At 38.1% G+C, this 16103-nt stretch overlaps 1 protein-coding gene across 1 annotated transcript in view; it reads right to left on the bottom strand.

The window, feature by feature from the left end:
• Positions 1 to 16103, bottom strand: part of LOC117291223 — a 34924-nt gene that overhangs the window by 14932 nt on the left and 3889 nt on the right. Inside the window, exons 2-4 of the mRNA XM_033772834.1 lie at positions 8484 to 8734; positions 6579 to 6723; positions 2340 to 2446 (exon numbers count right to left, since the gene is read on the bottom strand). Of these exons, the coding sequence (XP_033628725.1) occupies positions 2340 to 2446; positions 6579 to 6723; positions 8484 to 8663 (432 nt within the window). The 5' untranslated portion in view covers positions 8664 to 8734. The remainder of the gene's footprint in view (positions 1 to 2339; positions 2447 to 6578; positions 6724 to 8483; positions 8735 to 16103) is intronic.

Raw genomic sequence — 16103 nt, 5'->3', positions numbered from 1 at the left:
ATTGAATACATGTACATTACGTACATCTATTATTAAATCTCTCAAAGAAACATTACAGTGCCTCAACAGACGTAATCCTTTATTGCTCTGGTTGAGTAACAGTTAAATTGTCTCTAGGATTCCATTACCCTCTTTAAAGCCTACCTCCTTCACTATACGGTAGTTATTTGTTCTCCCTCTTCCCACCCTTGATTTTGTCCTTTGGGTTGGGCAGTACAAACCAGCTCTTCTACAAAGAAATTTTACATGCAGTCACAGAAAACCTTACTTACTTAAAGACAGTGGACACTATTGGTAATTGTCAAAGACCAGTCTTCTCACTTGGTGTATCTAAACATATGCATAAAATTACAAACCTTTAATAAATTTGAGCTCAATTGGTCGTTGAAGTTGCAAAATATGAATGAAACAAAAAAAACCTTGTCACACGAAGTTGTGTGCTTTCAGATGCTTGATTTTGAGACCTCAAATTCTAAACTTGAGGTCTTGAAATCAAATTCGTGGAAAATTACTTCTTTCTCGAAAACTACGTCACTTCAGAGGGAGCCATTTCTCACAATGTGTTATACTATCAACCTCTCCCCATTACTCGTTACCAAGTGAGGTTTTATGCTAATAATTATTTTGAGTAATTACCAATAGTGCCCACTGCTCTTCCCTCCAACTTTTGTTTCCTGATCCATTCTTGACTTCTTGGGCTTTTTCTGTGTGCTTTCTGACTCGCTGTCTCTCTGTCTTTCTACGCATGTATTTCCACTTTACTGCATACATGTATATCTTCATGTTTGTTGTTGTGTTGTCATTTAGCGTTCGAGAAATACTCAGCTAGGGTTCAAACGTCAGGCCATTTTGGTTGATGTGCAGTATGCAAAGCTAGTTAATTATTCTCAGGATTTCAATACGTATTCATTTAGTGTTGTACGAAAAGTGACCTTAAACCTCATTAATGATGGACTATCTCTCAAAAAAATATTAATATTAAAAAAATTTTAAAAACAGACTACATTCTTTTAATTAATGACAAAAGTGAAAACTGGAATTTTCATTTTGAATGGCTACTACCACTGAGCTGTGCGCTTCAGAGTTGGCATTTCAACCATCCAGTTTTCGCAAAAAATGAAAATCATATTTAATTATACACATTCAAATCACGGTGACCATGAATTATTTTGTTACTGCATTGACCATCCTCAATTAAGAAGAAGGTTATGTTTTCCTCATTGTGTGTGGGCTTTATCTATAAGGGCATTCTGACGATTTTTCTAAAAAAAAGATATTAAGATGGATAGATATATAAAAAGGTTTATTACAATGCAAAACCATTGTGTGTGGGCTGGTAGCACTAAGTCAAGGCATATGTTATTTATTTCACTGTTTTCTCCAAAATGAAATGGACCTGAGGAGTCAAAATCCTTGATATCCTGGACTGGATTACTGGATGTCCCAGAGATTTTTCTTTTTGAGGGTCTGAAAAACGCCTAGTACAGACATACCGAGCTAACCAGACCTAACCCTCTGATCAAGTGGAGCCATCTGTTCTTTGTAGCAGTTTTCTAGATGTCTTTGCTACGTTATGAGGTTTCAAACAACTGAACCACATTACTAATCCACAATATTGTTTACTACAAAGCTGAGATGAAGACACAACTGCTGTAGCTTTTCTCAATTCCTCTGTAGCCGAATAAATTATGCCATGCAGAAAAAAAATAGAAGGCTAATATTTTGGGTTTTTATAATAAATAAATGTGAAAACCCCCAATACTAAGGTCTGCAAAATGCAAGCCCCGATTTAGAAGTCAATGCCTTGGGGTGTTGTGGCTGATCGAATAAGAGTACCGAACTCAAGCTCTGGTGTTTTGTATACCATCAACAGCTCTCCATTACTCGTTACCAAGTAAGTTTTTATGCTAACAATTATTTTGAGTAATTACCGATAGTGCCTTTAATGGCACTGGACACCTTTGGCAATTGTCGAAGACCAGTGTTCTCACTTGGTGTATCCCAATAACAAATCAGTGAAAATTTTGACTCAATTAGTCACAAGATTAATGGAAGAAAAAACAGTACACCTACTTGCAATAATTTGTGTATTTTTATTTAGATGCCTGAAGTCTCTAAACATTTGCGTAACAAAATTGCCTCTTTCTCAGAAAATGTTTTGATCAACAGTTCTCCATTGCTCGCTACCAAGTAATTTTGTACACTAGCAACTAGTTTGAGTAATTAACAATAGTGTCCAGCGCCTTTAGACCTCACAAAAAACACAGGCTTATTCTTGTTAAGTAATTGTTTTGAAGTTATTCTTAAAACCCTTGAGGTAAACTGAGAATTTTACTTGCCTTGCATCCTTCGCATGTAAACACCCCAAAATGGATACCGGAAGATGTATCTCCACAGACTTGACAAGGAGTGCTGTCAGGCGTAGGCTCTCTACAGGGCTGCTTCACTGCAACACAAACAAAATGGAAACTTCCCTGGAAAACAGATTGTGACGAATTGCCCCAAACACAGGTTACAATTTTCCCCTGAAAAGCTAACTATCTTGGACCCTTGATTCTTTTGGATACTACAGGGGTTGATTAGTTACAATACACTGCTAAAAATGGTATTCTTGAAACAAGAAAAACATCTTTTTTTGCGATTACATTTCTTATGTCACTCCTTAGAAACTTTTTCTCGGGAGTGACAATAGAAATATTTTCTCAAAATAAGATGTTTTTCTTATTTCAAGATAACCATTTTTAGCAGTGTATAAGTTATCACACAAGCGCGAGTGGAATACGGAAAAATATAGCGCTTCTGCGTCCCATATCCTACGCGGCCGAAGGCGGAGTTGGATATGGGACGCAGACGCGCTATATTTTTCGTATTTCCACGAGCGCGCGTGTGATAACGTATTTTTCTTCAAGCAAACTTGGCGCGTAACCATAGAACACACAAGACGCAGGTAGTGATATTAGCCGTGCAATATAGGTTTTTATCACCACTCCATTCTGCGAATCTGATTGGAGGATTAGCGCGTACTTGAAGATAAAGGGTATTATCCTGTTTTTGTGTATGGCTGGTTCATGTGTGTGTATAACACATTGAAAATTTGACTTGATAACAAAGAAAGCCGATGAGTGGACTTTGTAAATCACATGTGTCTTGTGCTTAGCAATTCCATGGTTGTTCCTGTTAAACACACCTCAAAAAGCAGAAACTTAGTTTTGTCAATGTTTTTTTTTAACACTTGATATGTGAGTGGTGTTTGAAGCTTTGCATGGTGTGGAGAATAAGAGCAACTATAAGATGTTACTCCTGAAGACGAGCAGAGTATACTGTTCGAAACGTCGAGACCAAACTGACTCTTTTCAGAGCCACCCCTCCTTCAAAAGAGTTTTTACCCATGGTTGTACCCGCAAGTTTACTATTAATATTTATATTTATAGTTGCTCTTGATATGTGGGAATTGTTATCAACGACAAATGACAAGTAAATCAGGGTATGAGTTCTCAGGTCCGGTGCATTTATAGCTTCCTTGTAACGGGTTATATTGTTCCCTTTTGCAATACAGACACCTATACAAACACTCCACAATACCTGCTCTAATGGACACTCTTGATTGCCAATGTTGGAAGCCGTTTTGAGGTATCCTGTGATTTTGTAATTTCAACTTTTTTATATTTTAATGCAATTTTTAGATTAAAGCAATGTCGGCATTTGGGTCACCTGTTTTGATTTCTACGTCTACCACGCTCAATCCAAAATGCTAAATCAACTGACAAATTCAAGCAAATGATAAAAACATACCTATTTCAACATTAATCAACTTATTGCATTCAGGTGGCTTTCATTTCATTTAATTCAATTGATTTTTCATTTATTTATTTATTTTCCTGTACTAAATATTTTTGTAAGCGCTGTGATTTAGTTTTCTAAGTAGAGCGTATTTTAAATGTCGTTTATTATTATTAGTACATGTTTGATCTATACCTTCCGCCCGGGTAGTAGTTAAAAAGCAGGACAGTTCTTTTCAGAACTGAGAAGTTTCCCGAACATCCAGTAAATCCACTACGCAGTATAATAAAGAAAGACAGTTCTCATAAACAAACTCTACCTGGCTAGTAGATACACACATGGTGTTACCTCAAACAAACTATAAAGCATGATAGTAATAAATAAACCAGATATAAATAACAAAAATTCAAACATTTTAGTGTTGTTGTGAAGATTCCTGGTCAGCAGTCTTAGAGCAGACATTTCCGAATGTTACTTTCAACATTTTTTTTCTGTAAACTGTAAAAGTTTGTTAATGCCTGACATCCACCTGAAACTGTGAGTAATCAATCAACAACCAACGGCAAAAGCCTTCAGAAGAAACATTTACGGCCAATTGTTTACGGCACTCAGTCAGATTCTCTCATGCAGACTATGAGTATTTTTGAAAGTACTCATAGAGTCACGAGTGTGAATTAATTTTGGTTCAGTAACCAGATGAAAATGTTCATTTTGTGCACTTAAAACAAACAAAAAGAAATTGTTTGTAAGCAAAACAAACAAAACAATTTTTCATTTTAAAAATCTACTAGACTGTGAGCTGAGCAGTTAAAACCGTTTGATTGCCAGAGAAACACCTGCATACATTACTGCGACGTTGAGTTGCATGAATGATTGCAATAATGTAGTCATGCTTTGAAAAAAAACCAAACCAAACAAACAAACACTACAAAATTGTTTTGTTTCCAATTACCCTACACAAACCTGGTCAGTGGTTTATTAGCAAAAGATGTTCCATTACAATTTGTGTTAATAAAACTTGCACATGGCTCATTACTTTCATTGACTAATGGTAATTTGTGTACAACTGCCACTAGGTGCGGATGACTATGAAGTGAACAGACAAATAACAACAGCCTTACGTTTCGACCCTTGAAATCTTTCAAAGGCTAGGAGATCATAAGGAGTAGAATTTGAGATAATAATATAGACCATAATAAAAGGGAATAGAAATCTTCAGAGGTATTATTCAGCATGTAAGTGCTCCGTTTTAGCAATCATTATTCGTCATGACGACAGCATCCAGGGCTGTTATGGGGTCATCAACGGGCACTAAAGGCCGTGCTGTGCCTTAGTAACTTTTGCTCTCAGATCGTGTTTGCTGTTTGCGTTAAATTGTCCGAGTTACATAGTGCTAAAGAAATGACAAGCCAAGCCCATCGATCACCTTGGAGTTTTGTGGAGGCATCATTGCAGATATTTTATTCAACAGCTAAACTATTTTTTTCCCTTACAGTACCAGCATAGTTTTTTGAACTCGCAGAAAATCTTTCTCAAGGGTTTACTGCAAACTCACATTAGGAATAAACTCCTGATCTTGAGAGTGCATGTTTGCATAAAACTAATGGACCAGTATTTGAACAAGCTAAATCACCTTTAGCAGCGAAATGATTGGGATTATCAGTCTGAACAGAAAGACTCGTATAATAACACATGGGGAGCACGTGCTTTCTTGGTTACTGCGGGGAAGGTGTGGAATATTCTTCCTACCACATCAGGACTGCAAAAACAACATCTTCTTTCAAAACTGTCCTCAAAACCCACCTCTTTGCAGTTAAACAATGACCTCATCTCTCTACAAACTGTTTCTGTTCCTTTCTTTTGAACTGTTTATTTTGTATCTTGAGCGAGCGCCATGAGCGCCTTTTTGTGGCGGATACCGGCGCTATATAAGACTCCATTATTATTATTATATTATATTATATGAACAGAATCAAGAGGAGGTTCGACTAAAGGTTAAATCTTCCAAAACAACTCAAGTCAAACAAACAGGAGACAGTGAGAATAAACTATAAATAGTTGTAAAACTTGTATTAAATACTTGTATTTTAATATGGAACAAATCCCACAAAATAACAACAGCACTATACCAAAAACAAGCTAAAAAATTTATCACTGGCCATTGATGACCAAAACAGTTATTCATAAATACCCCAGACAGTTTCGCTACTCCTATTGGTGGAGAGCACGTCACGTGGGGGTGTTTAAACGGCTGATAATGACCAGCTGGAGCTGTACATAACCAGCTGGCTTCTGCGTAGTATCACGCGGAACCCACAACTCAAAGCTATTTATTAGTAACAGCGCGTAATCTATTTCTAAGCACACACGTGTAATCTATTTCTAAGCGCACACCCGTAATCTATTTCTACATGCACGCGCGTACACACAACCCGCGCAGACAGATTCTTCAGAAAAGTTTTTGAAAAAAAATACTTCAAACCTCGAATTTTCAATTGTCAAAGTGTCTACAATTGTATTTTTTTATATTTTTAACAAAAGGGCATTTATGAATGGGAATAAAAAAGTAGTGACTCGTTCTTAAACGTCCGTTTAAAACCTTGCAGGATCGTTGCCATGCGATAAAGGCCATCGCCTTCGGCTTGGGCCTTTATTTACATGACAACAACCCTGATGGTTTTAAAAGGCCGTTAAAGAACTCGTGGCTACCCTTTAATTCCCTTATTAGTTACTGCGAAACACACCCCTTGTACCATCAAATGCACAATCCCATCGCTACCTGCCCGACTGAAACTTACCTTTTCTGCACATGCCAGCTGTAAGGCATTTCTGGAACCTGCAGTATTGGCATAGGAGTCTAGAGGTAGGTGTTACTTTACAATGCCCCGAAGACTGACACTTAAACTCTGGAGTGCCCTTCTTGGTGCTCCGAATGAAGAAACTCTGTTCAGTCAACAAGAAATAGGATGTGGAATCATTAAAAGACAAAGGGATTAACTATGACCTTCTTAATACCAGGTTATGTGCAAACCTGTGAACATTCTTACAATGAGTAGAGTACATGTAGGTGGCCTTAGCTTTCGATCCAAACTGGACCTTCTTCAGAGGCATACAAAACAACAGCCGACGAGCCCCCCAACTACAGGAAAGGAAAATACACAGATAAAAGTAATCATATAGCCTATATACATTATAATATGAACATAGTTTTAAAACATTAAAAATAGAAAATTTCAATCAAATCAATGGCGTGTGCACCATTTGAAGAAAGACAATCCAGAGGGATCAATGGGTGCGTTCGTTTAGCTTCCCTGGGTCGACCCCGGTGTGCTCATCCAAGTGGCGTATTTTATTTTTTCCAGAACAAACGTGGGCACTGATAATTACCTCACGTTCGTCCCGGAAAAGTCACTTTTTTTTCCAGGATGAACGTGTGAAGATATTTACCAACGTTCCACATGGGAAAAAAAACAGCGCATCATCATGTGACCCTTCTCGTGGTGACGTCAGAGCACCTCAGGCCAGCCCCAAGTGACCCTATCCAAAAGCGACTCACTTGGGGCTGGTCCGAGGTGCTCTGACGTCACCACAAGAAGGGTCACGAGATGATGCGTACGTTTTTTCCCAGGTGGAACGTGGGTAAATATCTGCACACGTTCATCCTAAAAAAAATAGGCGACTTTTCCAGGACGAGCGTGAGGTAATTATCAGTGCCCACGTTCGTCCTGGAAAAAATAAAATATGCCACTTGGATGAGCACACCGGGGTCGACCCAGGGTAGCTAATCGAACGCAACCATACATTAAATGTTTTACCAGGGAATTTGTGTACCAATCAATGTGAAATTTCTTTGGAGCATCTCTCCGGAGTGTGGGTTCGAATCCCTGTAGTGACACTTGTGTCCTTGAGCAAGATACTTTACTATAATTGCTTCTCTTCACCCAGGGGTATAAATGGGTACCTGGGAGGGTAGAGGTTGATATTGTGAATGAAAAAGCCTTTGGAGCAATATAAACTGTTGCTCCCAAGGGAGCTGAGAAACATTAAAAGGGATGTTATTGGCCCTATGACCAGGGCACTAATGTAAAGCGCATTGATGCGGTTTTTGTGAAATGCGCTATATAAGAATTCGTTATTATTATTAATGCTATTTCATCAATCTTGACAGAAATATTTCTCTCAAGGCTTCGTGACTGAAGCCAATCAATTCCCTTTGTTCCCAAGTAATGAGTAACTAACGATTCTATTAACTGTTGTAACAACTTGTTTGATAATCAAGCTATACCAATGCTGATGCAAACCAGGTAATTGGCAAAGGACAGAAACGCCTTTGAGTAATAGAACACTTACAATTAGTCGCATGGGGTTTCTGTTGGTACTCTAATGAGACTGGAAAAGGGGTCATATGCTCCTTCATTTGCTTCAATAGTATTGATTTTTTAAAGATTATCCCTGGGCCCAATTTCATAGAGCTGCTTTAACTTTTTAGAGCACAAAAGGGAGCTAAGCACAACAAAATTATACCTACCTGAGTAGGGTTACAGCCAAAATACCTTGCCACTTGTACAATCTACGACAGGTACCACACTTATTTTGACCATTAAGCAGAGATTCCAGCTCCATTAAAAACCAAGAAGTAAAAAAATTCAACTGGTGAGAAGTGTGGCTAGGGGAAGCGACAAAAACCAGAGAGAAGCCCTTACCTTGCATGCTTCACATATCTGTGCTCCAAAGTACCGTCCAGTTGCCTGGTCTCCACAGACAGCACAGATGACCTGCTTTGACGTTGTGGAAACCCTCTGACTGCTCACTGAACAATCACTGGATACGCTCAGACCTACAACCGGTAAGGAACCAGGCGTTGAAGATAGCTTCTCCTCCATTTTGTTTTCTAGCTTCGGAAGGCTTGAATCAGAGTTGAGGTATTCGGGCAATCACTGGCAAAGAAATTCCTCTGGAATGAAATCACACAACATCGATGAAATAATGTTTGTTTGAACTTAAGCGGCAGTTGTTCTAAACAACAGTTTAAATTAGTTCCATTTAAAATACTGCTGTAGATATTTATTACAGCTGTATAAAAAAGTTTAGAAACCTGAAACTGGTTATAAAGCGGATATTTTCCTGTTGATTTCCTCTACATGAACCTGCAGATTTCCTGTCTGAACATTTTCTTAATAGTGAGTCTTAGTCGTCATGAAACTCTTGAGCAAGATCCTTTGTAGTGATATCCATGACAATGTGTATGGGAGCTTTATTTTAGGCATCAACCAAGCTCTGTACATGCGCTAATCAATGCAAATGCATACTAAGTGCACTGGTCTCCATGGAAACGACATGCAGCATGTACATGTACACACATGTACATGTAGTGATGAGAGAGAGAGGTCGTGTATGCAAATGAAGGTGTTGTGGCACATTCAGCAGCCACTGCCAGAAACACCAAGGGCCAAACTCCTTACATGTGTTACATAATACGCAGGATTAATGGCTTCACGTCCCATCTAACGGTTTATGGTTTATTAAAAGACGTTCAAAAATTTGCGGTCCAACGACCAAATTGCATTTTGAATTTACAATTTGAAAAAACATTCATAACACGACGTTCAAAAATTTGCGGTCCAACGACCAAATTGCATTTTGAATTTATAATTTGAAAAAACATTCATAACACACAAAATAGGATTAGGCAATAATGCTTTTATCTTAAGGACACAAGTGTCACGACCAAGACTCGAACCCACACTTTGCTGTATAAGAAACACCACAGCTTGAGTCCAGTGTGTGTGACCGCTCAAATCAACACCTGCCTGATTTTTGTTACTCATATTTTCATCCAGTCTTTCGATCTGATTGTACTTTCTTGAGTTGTCCTCCTCTGTTCTTTTACCCTGTGGTTGATATAGTAATGCCTGTTTCATACTTCTGGCGAGTGCAAATACAAAGCAAGTTGTTGTCATGCGATAATGTGTACACGCTCTGTATCACCAGAAATACAAAACTACAGGTTTCAGAGATGCCAAGATGCCTACCCCCCCCCCAAAAAAAGAAAAATGCCTATTTTTTCTTTCTCTGAGAACGGAATCGCCGCCCGAAAATTTGTTTTTTTTAAAGAAAACAAAAACAAAAACTTTTTTCCCAGAAATTTATTTATGGACCAAAAAAGTGTTTCAAAATGCATCAAAAACCTCTTCAGTATACTTCTGAGGTACACAGGAGATGTTGCTGGTTAATTTGGAGGTACGATTGTGTCAGATTATTTACCCCCAAAAGAAAAATTTTCGGCTAAAAATTATGCCTAAAATCCTCTGCTCACGACTTCTGCCTGTTGTTGAAGAGTCTACGCTGATGGAGCGCATTGAACGAATTTGCTAAATGAATCGGGACAAACTTGTGCGCAATGTGCATTTTGCACTGTGCTATTTGTCTGCTTAATCTTCTGGGAGAGCAAAAGCGTGCGCAATCTGCAAGTTTGCGCTATGTTTGTACGGCAGCTCAAGTTGATGATTCTGATAAACTTCGTGCAATCTGAAGATTGTGCAAACTTTGTAGATTGCATTTATTTGTACACACGTGTGCAATATGGCAATGCATTGCCGTTATTTTTAATTTTTTTCTACGGTCATGGTTGCGACGCGTGAGAGCGTGGGACAAACCCCTAATGCGCGAGTCTCCTGCCTAGTGCCTGAGACTTGGTAGGTCTGTGGTTTGGATACTACATGTTCATGCTATGGGGATTATTGCTTTCTCGCTTTGGTAGTTGCTTTACAATGTCAACAATATTATTAGTTAACTTTTGTTAATCCATCCAACTTGATATGGGAAATTCTTGTTTGTTGATGTAAGACACCTGCTCTAGCAATGCAAAGGTTTGAATCCCACCCAAGTGATTTGCCTTTGTATATTTTCACTGTGTATACAGTGCTTAGTATATTGGTGTACATTGGTGTAAGAACAAAATAAATGTACCATCCTTCATACCTGATGCAAAATTGCATTATACATTTTTTATTTAATTTGCATATTTGTTGTTTCTTGTTTTGAGAAATTGCCAAATAAAAGAATAATAATAATATTGTTATTAACAAGAAATTAAGTTTTGGTGACATCCCAACAAGAAGGCGTTTATGTTGCAGAGCCATGATTTGAGTTTTATTCTGCAAGACCTTGTGGTCTCACAGTTCAGACCAGAAGCTAACAAAGAAACAGACTTTAGAAAAAGACTCTATCTAAGGCATAGAGTTATATATAAGAACTAGAGCGCGCACTGGCCTATATATGCGCCCCGGTGTGCGAGCAGGCGGCCATTTTCTAAGTTGACAAAACAGCTATCTCACAGCATGTGTTTGTGCGGCCATTTTGTAAGTTGAACAAACAGCATCGCGTGAGCGTTCAATAAAAAAAACCTCAAACGTGTATTTCATATTCAACGCGCGTGCAGAATGACGCGCTTGTCATCTTGCGGTCCCGTGGCGTTTGTGCACGAAGCATCACTCGTGCGCCCTCTAGTTCTTATATATAACTCTATGAGCTAAGGTCACATATTGGTGGCTTGGGTTGTGATTGTTGCTAAGGATGTTGCTAAGGGATTGTAGTGAACGACAGGCTTATTTCACAACACAAGCTTACATTGTGATTTAGCTGCAACTGCTTAAAAAGCTTATAATAAAAAAATAACAATAATGCATTCATAAATACCTCAGACAGTTTCGCTATTCCTATTGGTGGAGAGCGCGTCACGTGGGTGTGTATAAACCTTTGTTTATGACCGGTAAAAAGTGTGGTGAAACATGGTCGTGACACGCGAGCTTGCACCTTTTCCTATAAGACAGTTTCTTCATTCCTATTGGTCGAGAGTAACGGCCGGGACAGTTGTGCCACATCACATGATACGCGAGACGCGAACAGCATTCCCTTATCGGCAGTTGTTTACCTGAGGGCCTTACCATTTCATAGCTTGTATGCCCGACGCACAGGATTGGCCAATGAACAACCTCTTTTTGACCTCTAAGTGAGGGCAGCCTACTCAAATGACGTAATGCATAATAAGTCTATTCAGAAACGGCCAACACTAGCTATAAAACCATGAGAAACATATCCGATAACGCGATCTTTTCAGTTCATCTTATCTACATTCTACATTTTTTTGTACATTCTCTACATACCACAGACTTACTGTGATTAGTTTAAAACAAAATGGCATCCCTCTAAAAAGATTTTTATTGTTTTTTAGCTTGTGGCGCCACACGCCTAACTGAACACTCAATGATCAGAATACTCTCATCTGCTCACAACCTGACTTTCACCTAGATGTTGTTCCCCAAATTATAATAATGATAATAATGATAAGACAATTAAAGAGTGCAATTCAGTACTGGAAGAACTCTCAATGTCTTTACAAACAACACAAATAAAAAAAAAATTATAAAAGAGAATTCTGCAAACTAACGTACCAAATGTTGAACAACCTCCCAGTATCCAATTGTTGCACGCTGTTGCACGCTGTGACAGGTCCATGGCGTTTTGTACACATGAGGGGGAAAATGACACCCCGAGGCAAAGCCGAGGGTGTCATTTTCCCCTGAGGGTCTACAAAACCCAATAACCCCAAATCGCAGCGTGCAATAATTGTTCTGTTAAACCTTGGTAACATGATTATTCCTCTTCTCAAAGTTATGCTGTGATCTTCAAACATTATTAAGATGCGTTTAAGTTAGTTAGCAGACCAACAGTTTCGTACTAAGCGCTTGAAATGGGGAACGATCAAGAACACTCATGTTCCCCACTGTGCAGCCATTGTTGATGCGTTTTTGTTGCATGTCAAGTGTTTATCAGATTCAAATGTTAGGGGCATTAGACTAAAAACTTATCTTTTTACATGAGTTATGTTAACAGATGTACATTGCCTTGATCGTTCCCACCGTTGGTCTATTTCCAGCTCAATATGAAACATCCGCTGGAACAGTGAAGAACTGTTTCTTATTTAAACAACTGTTCGTCTGCTTATTAAACTATCTGACTTTGTAGTAATAATGATGAAAGATGGCAACAAAACTTTGAGAAGAGGAATAATAATGTTACCAAGGTATAAAAGAAACCAATTGTTGCACGCTGTAATTTGGGTCCAGGGGAAAATGACACCCTCGGCAAAACGCCATGGACCCCCGTCATAGCATGCACCAATTGTATAATGTTTCTTAAAATGCTATACTATTAAAAGAAGCTGCACGCTTCCAACTAAAAGTTGTTATGCCATTCATGTGATTACCAAAAGTACCTTCCCTTTAACAAGATATTACATGATATGTGTACCTTCCAAATGGCATCTGCTCGAAGCAGTGTTCAGACTTTATTTATAACTTTCCTTTCAGTCAATTTCGAAGAGAAGTGACTGACCGGAGAGTCAGCAACACTTACTTGATTTGCACACTTCAAACCAATGCAACAATTGGATACTGGGAGGTTGTTTGGTACGTTAGTTTGCAGAATTCTCTTTTATAATTTTTGTTATTTGTGTTGTTTGTAAACATGAAGGTGTAACATGTGAATGGTGTATAACATGAAGGTGTACATTTATATTGTAACATGGGAATGGTTTAACATGTGGTATACATGAAGGTGTAACATGTGAGTGGGTAACAACATAAAGGTGTAACATGTGGATCGTAAACATTCAAAGGTGTAAAATATGAATGGTAATATATTAAAAAGTGTCTTAACTTATAGAGGTTCACATGCAATTTGTATACATGTAGGTAACAGAAATGTTTTTCTATTACCTAAAATTGTGTCTAACTGTTTCACTGTCACGTTATTTTGGTAAATTGTTAACAACTGTATGATATCCAATGACAAGATCAAGATTGATAAATAAATTCATGTAGCGCTTGTACAATGAACAACGCATTCACCCAATGACCTTACTTACGTACATTAATTAGCATGGCTATGTATAGGCCAAGGTATCTTCACTTTTAAAAGTATATTTCGAACTAATGGCCTTGCCCTCTTAGAGAGGAAACTCAAGGCATTTCATTCTTGGGAACAAAGCTGTCTTCCCAATTAGCTGTATGAGGTTTTCTGGATCCAAGACAATAGGTAATGGTTTATCAAGCAGCTTAAAGGGATACGTTACAGATGCGTGGTAATCACTATTAAAATTAATGACAATAAAATGTAGCTTTCAATAGTATTAGGGCCCCTAAACGCTTTTTGAGGAGCTCTCTCAGATTATATCCCCAACCGCAAGGTTTTCAAAAACTAGAAGCACTTCTGGCTTGCGTCAAAATGACAATACTCTGACATCTAGTGTGGGAGTTTGCTTTGTTCAGTTGTTATACAATCTGATACAAATTGGAGCTTCCACATAATATGACGCAACATCAGTGATGACATAACATGAGTGATAACTTAACAAGGCCTTTTTGAAAAGCTTTCTCAAGCGCACCAGAAAAGGGTATTCAAATTGATTATTTTTTTACACAATTAAAATCTGTTTAATCTCATGTGAACCAAAATTCCTTACTGACTGAAAACATTTATTTTTTTCTAAAGATTATTTGTCGCTGTTTTCATTCAAGGTAGTCGTTATAAGATTTCTGTTTTTGAGAAAATGATGAAGAACATGTTCAGTTTTCGGCATAGGAGAAGAAACCAAAGTAGGAGAAACCTACAAACAATGTAACCACGAAGGGACTGAAATCTCGATCAACATTAATTACAAGCCTTTGTCTAAGTTGTGGAATGGGATTTCACGAGTCGATACTGCAGTTGTTTTGTGTTGTAGCCCAATGGTCTAGAGTTCACCGGACCAAAGACCTGGTGTTATCAGCAGTAGGGAAAGGTTCGATTCCTGTTCATGACACTTGTGCCCTTGAGCAGGGCACTTAAAAACCATAGTTGATTTGTAAAAAGGTTTGGGAGGTATTGCATTAGGCTCCTAGTGGATGACGCCCATGCCTACATTTATCATCCTGACAGACTGTAACCCTTATTTAGTTGGCAATGTGACCCTGGTGGCAGTTGATTAAAGTGGCTGTCGGGCCGTGTGGTGTTAGGCGATTTCTCATAAAATAAAATAAATCATAAATGCAAAATGTACATGTTTAAGGGAGTGGACACTATTGGTACTTACTCAAAATGATTATTAGCATAAAACCTTACTTTGTAACAAGTAATGAGGAGCTGCTGATAGTATTAAAACATTGTGAGAAAAGGCTACCTCTGAAGTAACATAGCTTTCGAGAAAGAAGTAATTTTCCACAAATTTGACTTCGAGACCACAGAATTAGATTTTGCGGTCCCGAAATCAAGCATCTGAAAGCACACAACTTCATGTGACAAGGTGTTTTTTCTTTCATTATTATCTCGCAACTACGACGACCAATTGGGCTCAAATTTTCACAGGTTTGTTATTTTGTGCATACTTATGTTGAGATACCCCAAGTGAGAAAACTAGTCTTTGATGATTACCAAAGGTGTCCAGTGTCTTTAATAGCTTGTCAAGCTTTGAGATGATTAAGTATGATCTAAAATCAATATTTCAGTGAAACCTCAGCATTTTAGATTGAAACGTTCATAACAAATAATATGAACTATAATATTCACTTAATGACTCAATAAAAGGCTCAAGGTCAAATTAATGATGCAATTAATTTTGTGATGCAATTATTTCCAATAGTCAGCTAGTCCACTTAAAATGAAAGTGGAAGGAAGTGTTACTTCATTCCGTTCTGTAGGTGTTTCCTATTGTACATATATTTGTTTAATGCAGGAAATATGTATTACCATGGTATTACTATGATTGGAAGCATATTCTACACAGTACATTGTAATGGTAGACTTATTTTACACTTCATATCAATGTCCAACTCCAGGATTCAGAGAAAAATACAGTCTCTCCCTACCATGGATGTTGTTTTGGGTTTCGATGTGAGATCTCACTGGTATTTATCATTATTTGACATTTTTATGAATCATTTTCCGGTCCCCATTTCCTTGTTATGATTCACGTACGGTACACGTGTTCCCCATTTAATCTTTTATCACACTACTACTTGGTTGTATCTACAGAAGTCCAAATTCCACAGATTTGAATAATACAAGGTTGACGGACCTAATTAGCAAAGCTAGCAAGATGAAGTATTCGCACCTTGTTATAGTTGGAGACTTCAACTACCCAGATGTAGAGTGGGAATCATGGACATCAAATGCAGGTGAAGGCCATGGTAGTTCAGCACTCATCGACTGCCTGCAGGATAATTACCTCCACCAGCTGATCGATTGCGACACTAGACACAGAATAGGACAGAACAGCAGTCTAC

This window comes from Asterias rubens, chromosome 1, assembly GCF_902459465.1.
Source record: "Asterias rubens chromosome 1, eAstRub1.3, whole genome shotgun sequence".
NCBI lineage: Eukaryota > Metazoa > Echinodermata > Asteroidea > Forcipulatida > Asteriidae > Asterias > Asterias rubens.
This window is presented reverse-complemented; position numbering and strand designations above follow the sequence as displayed.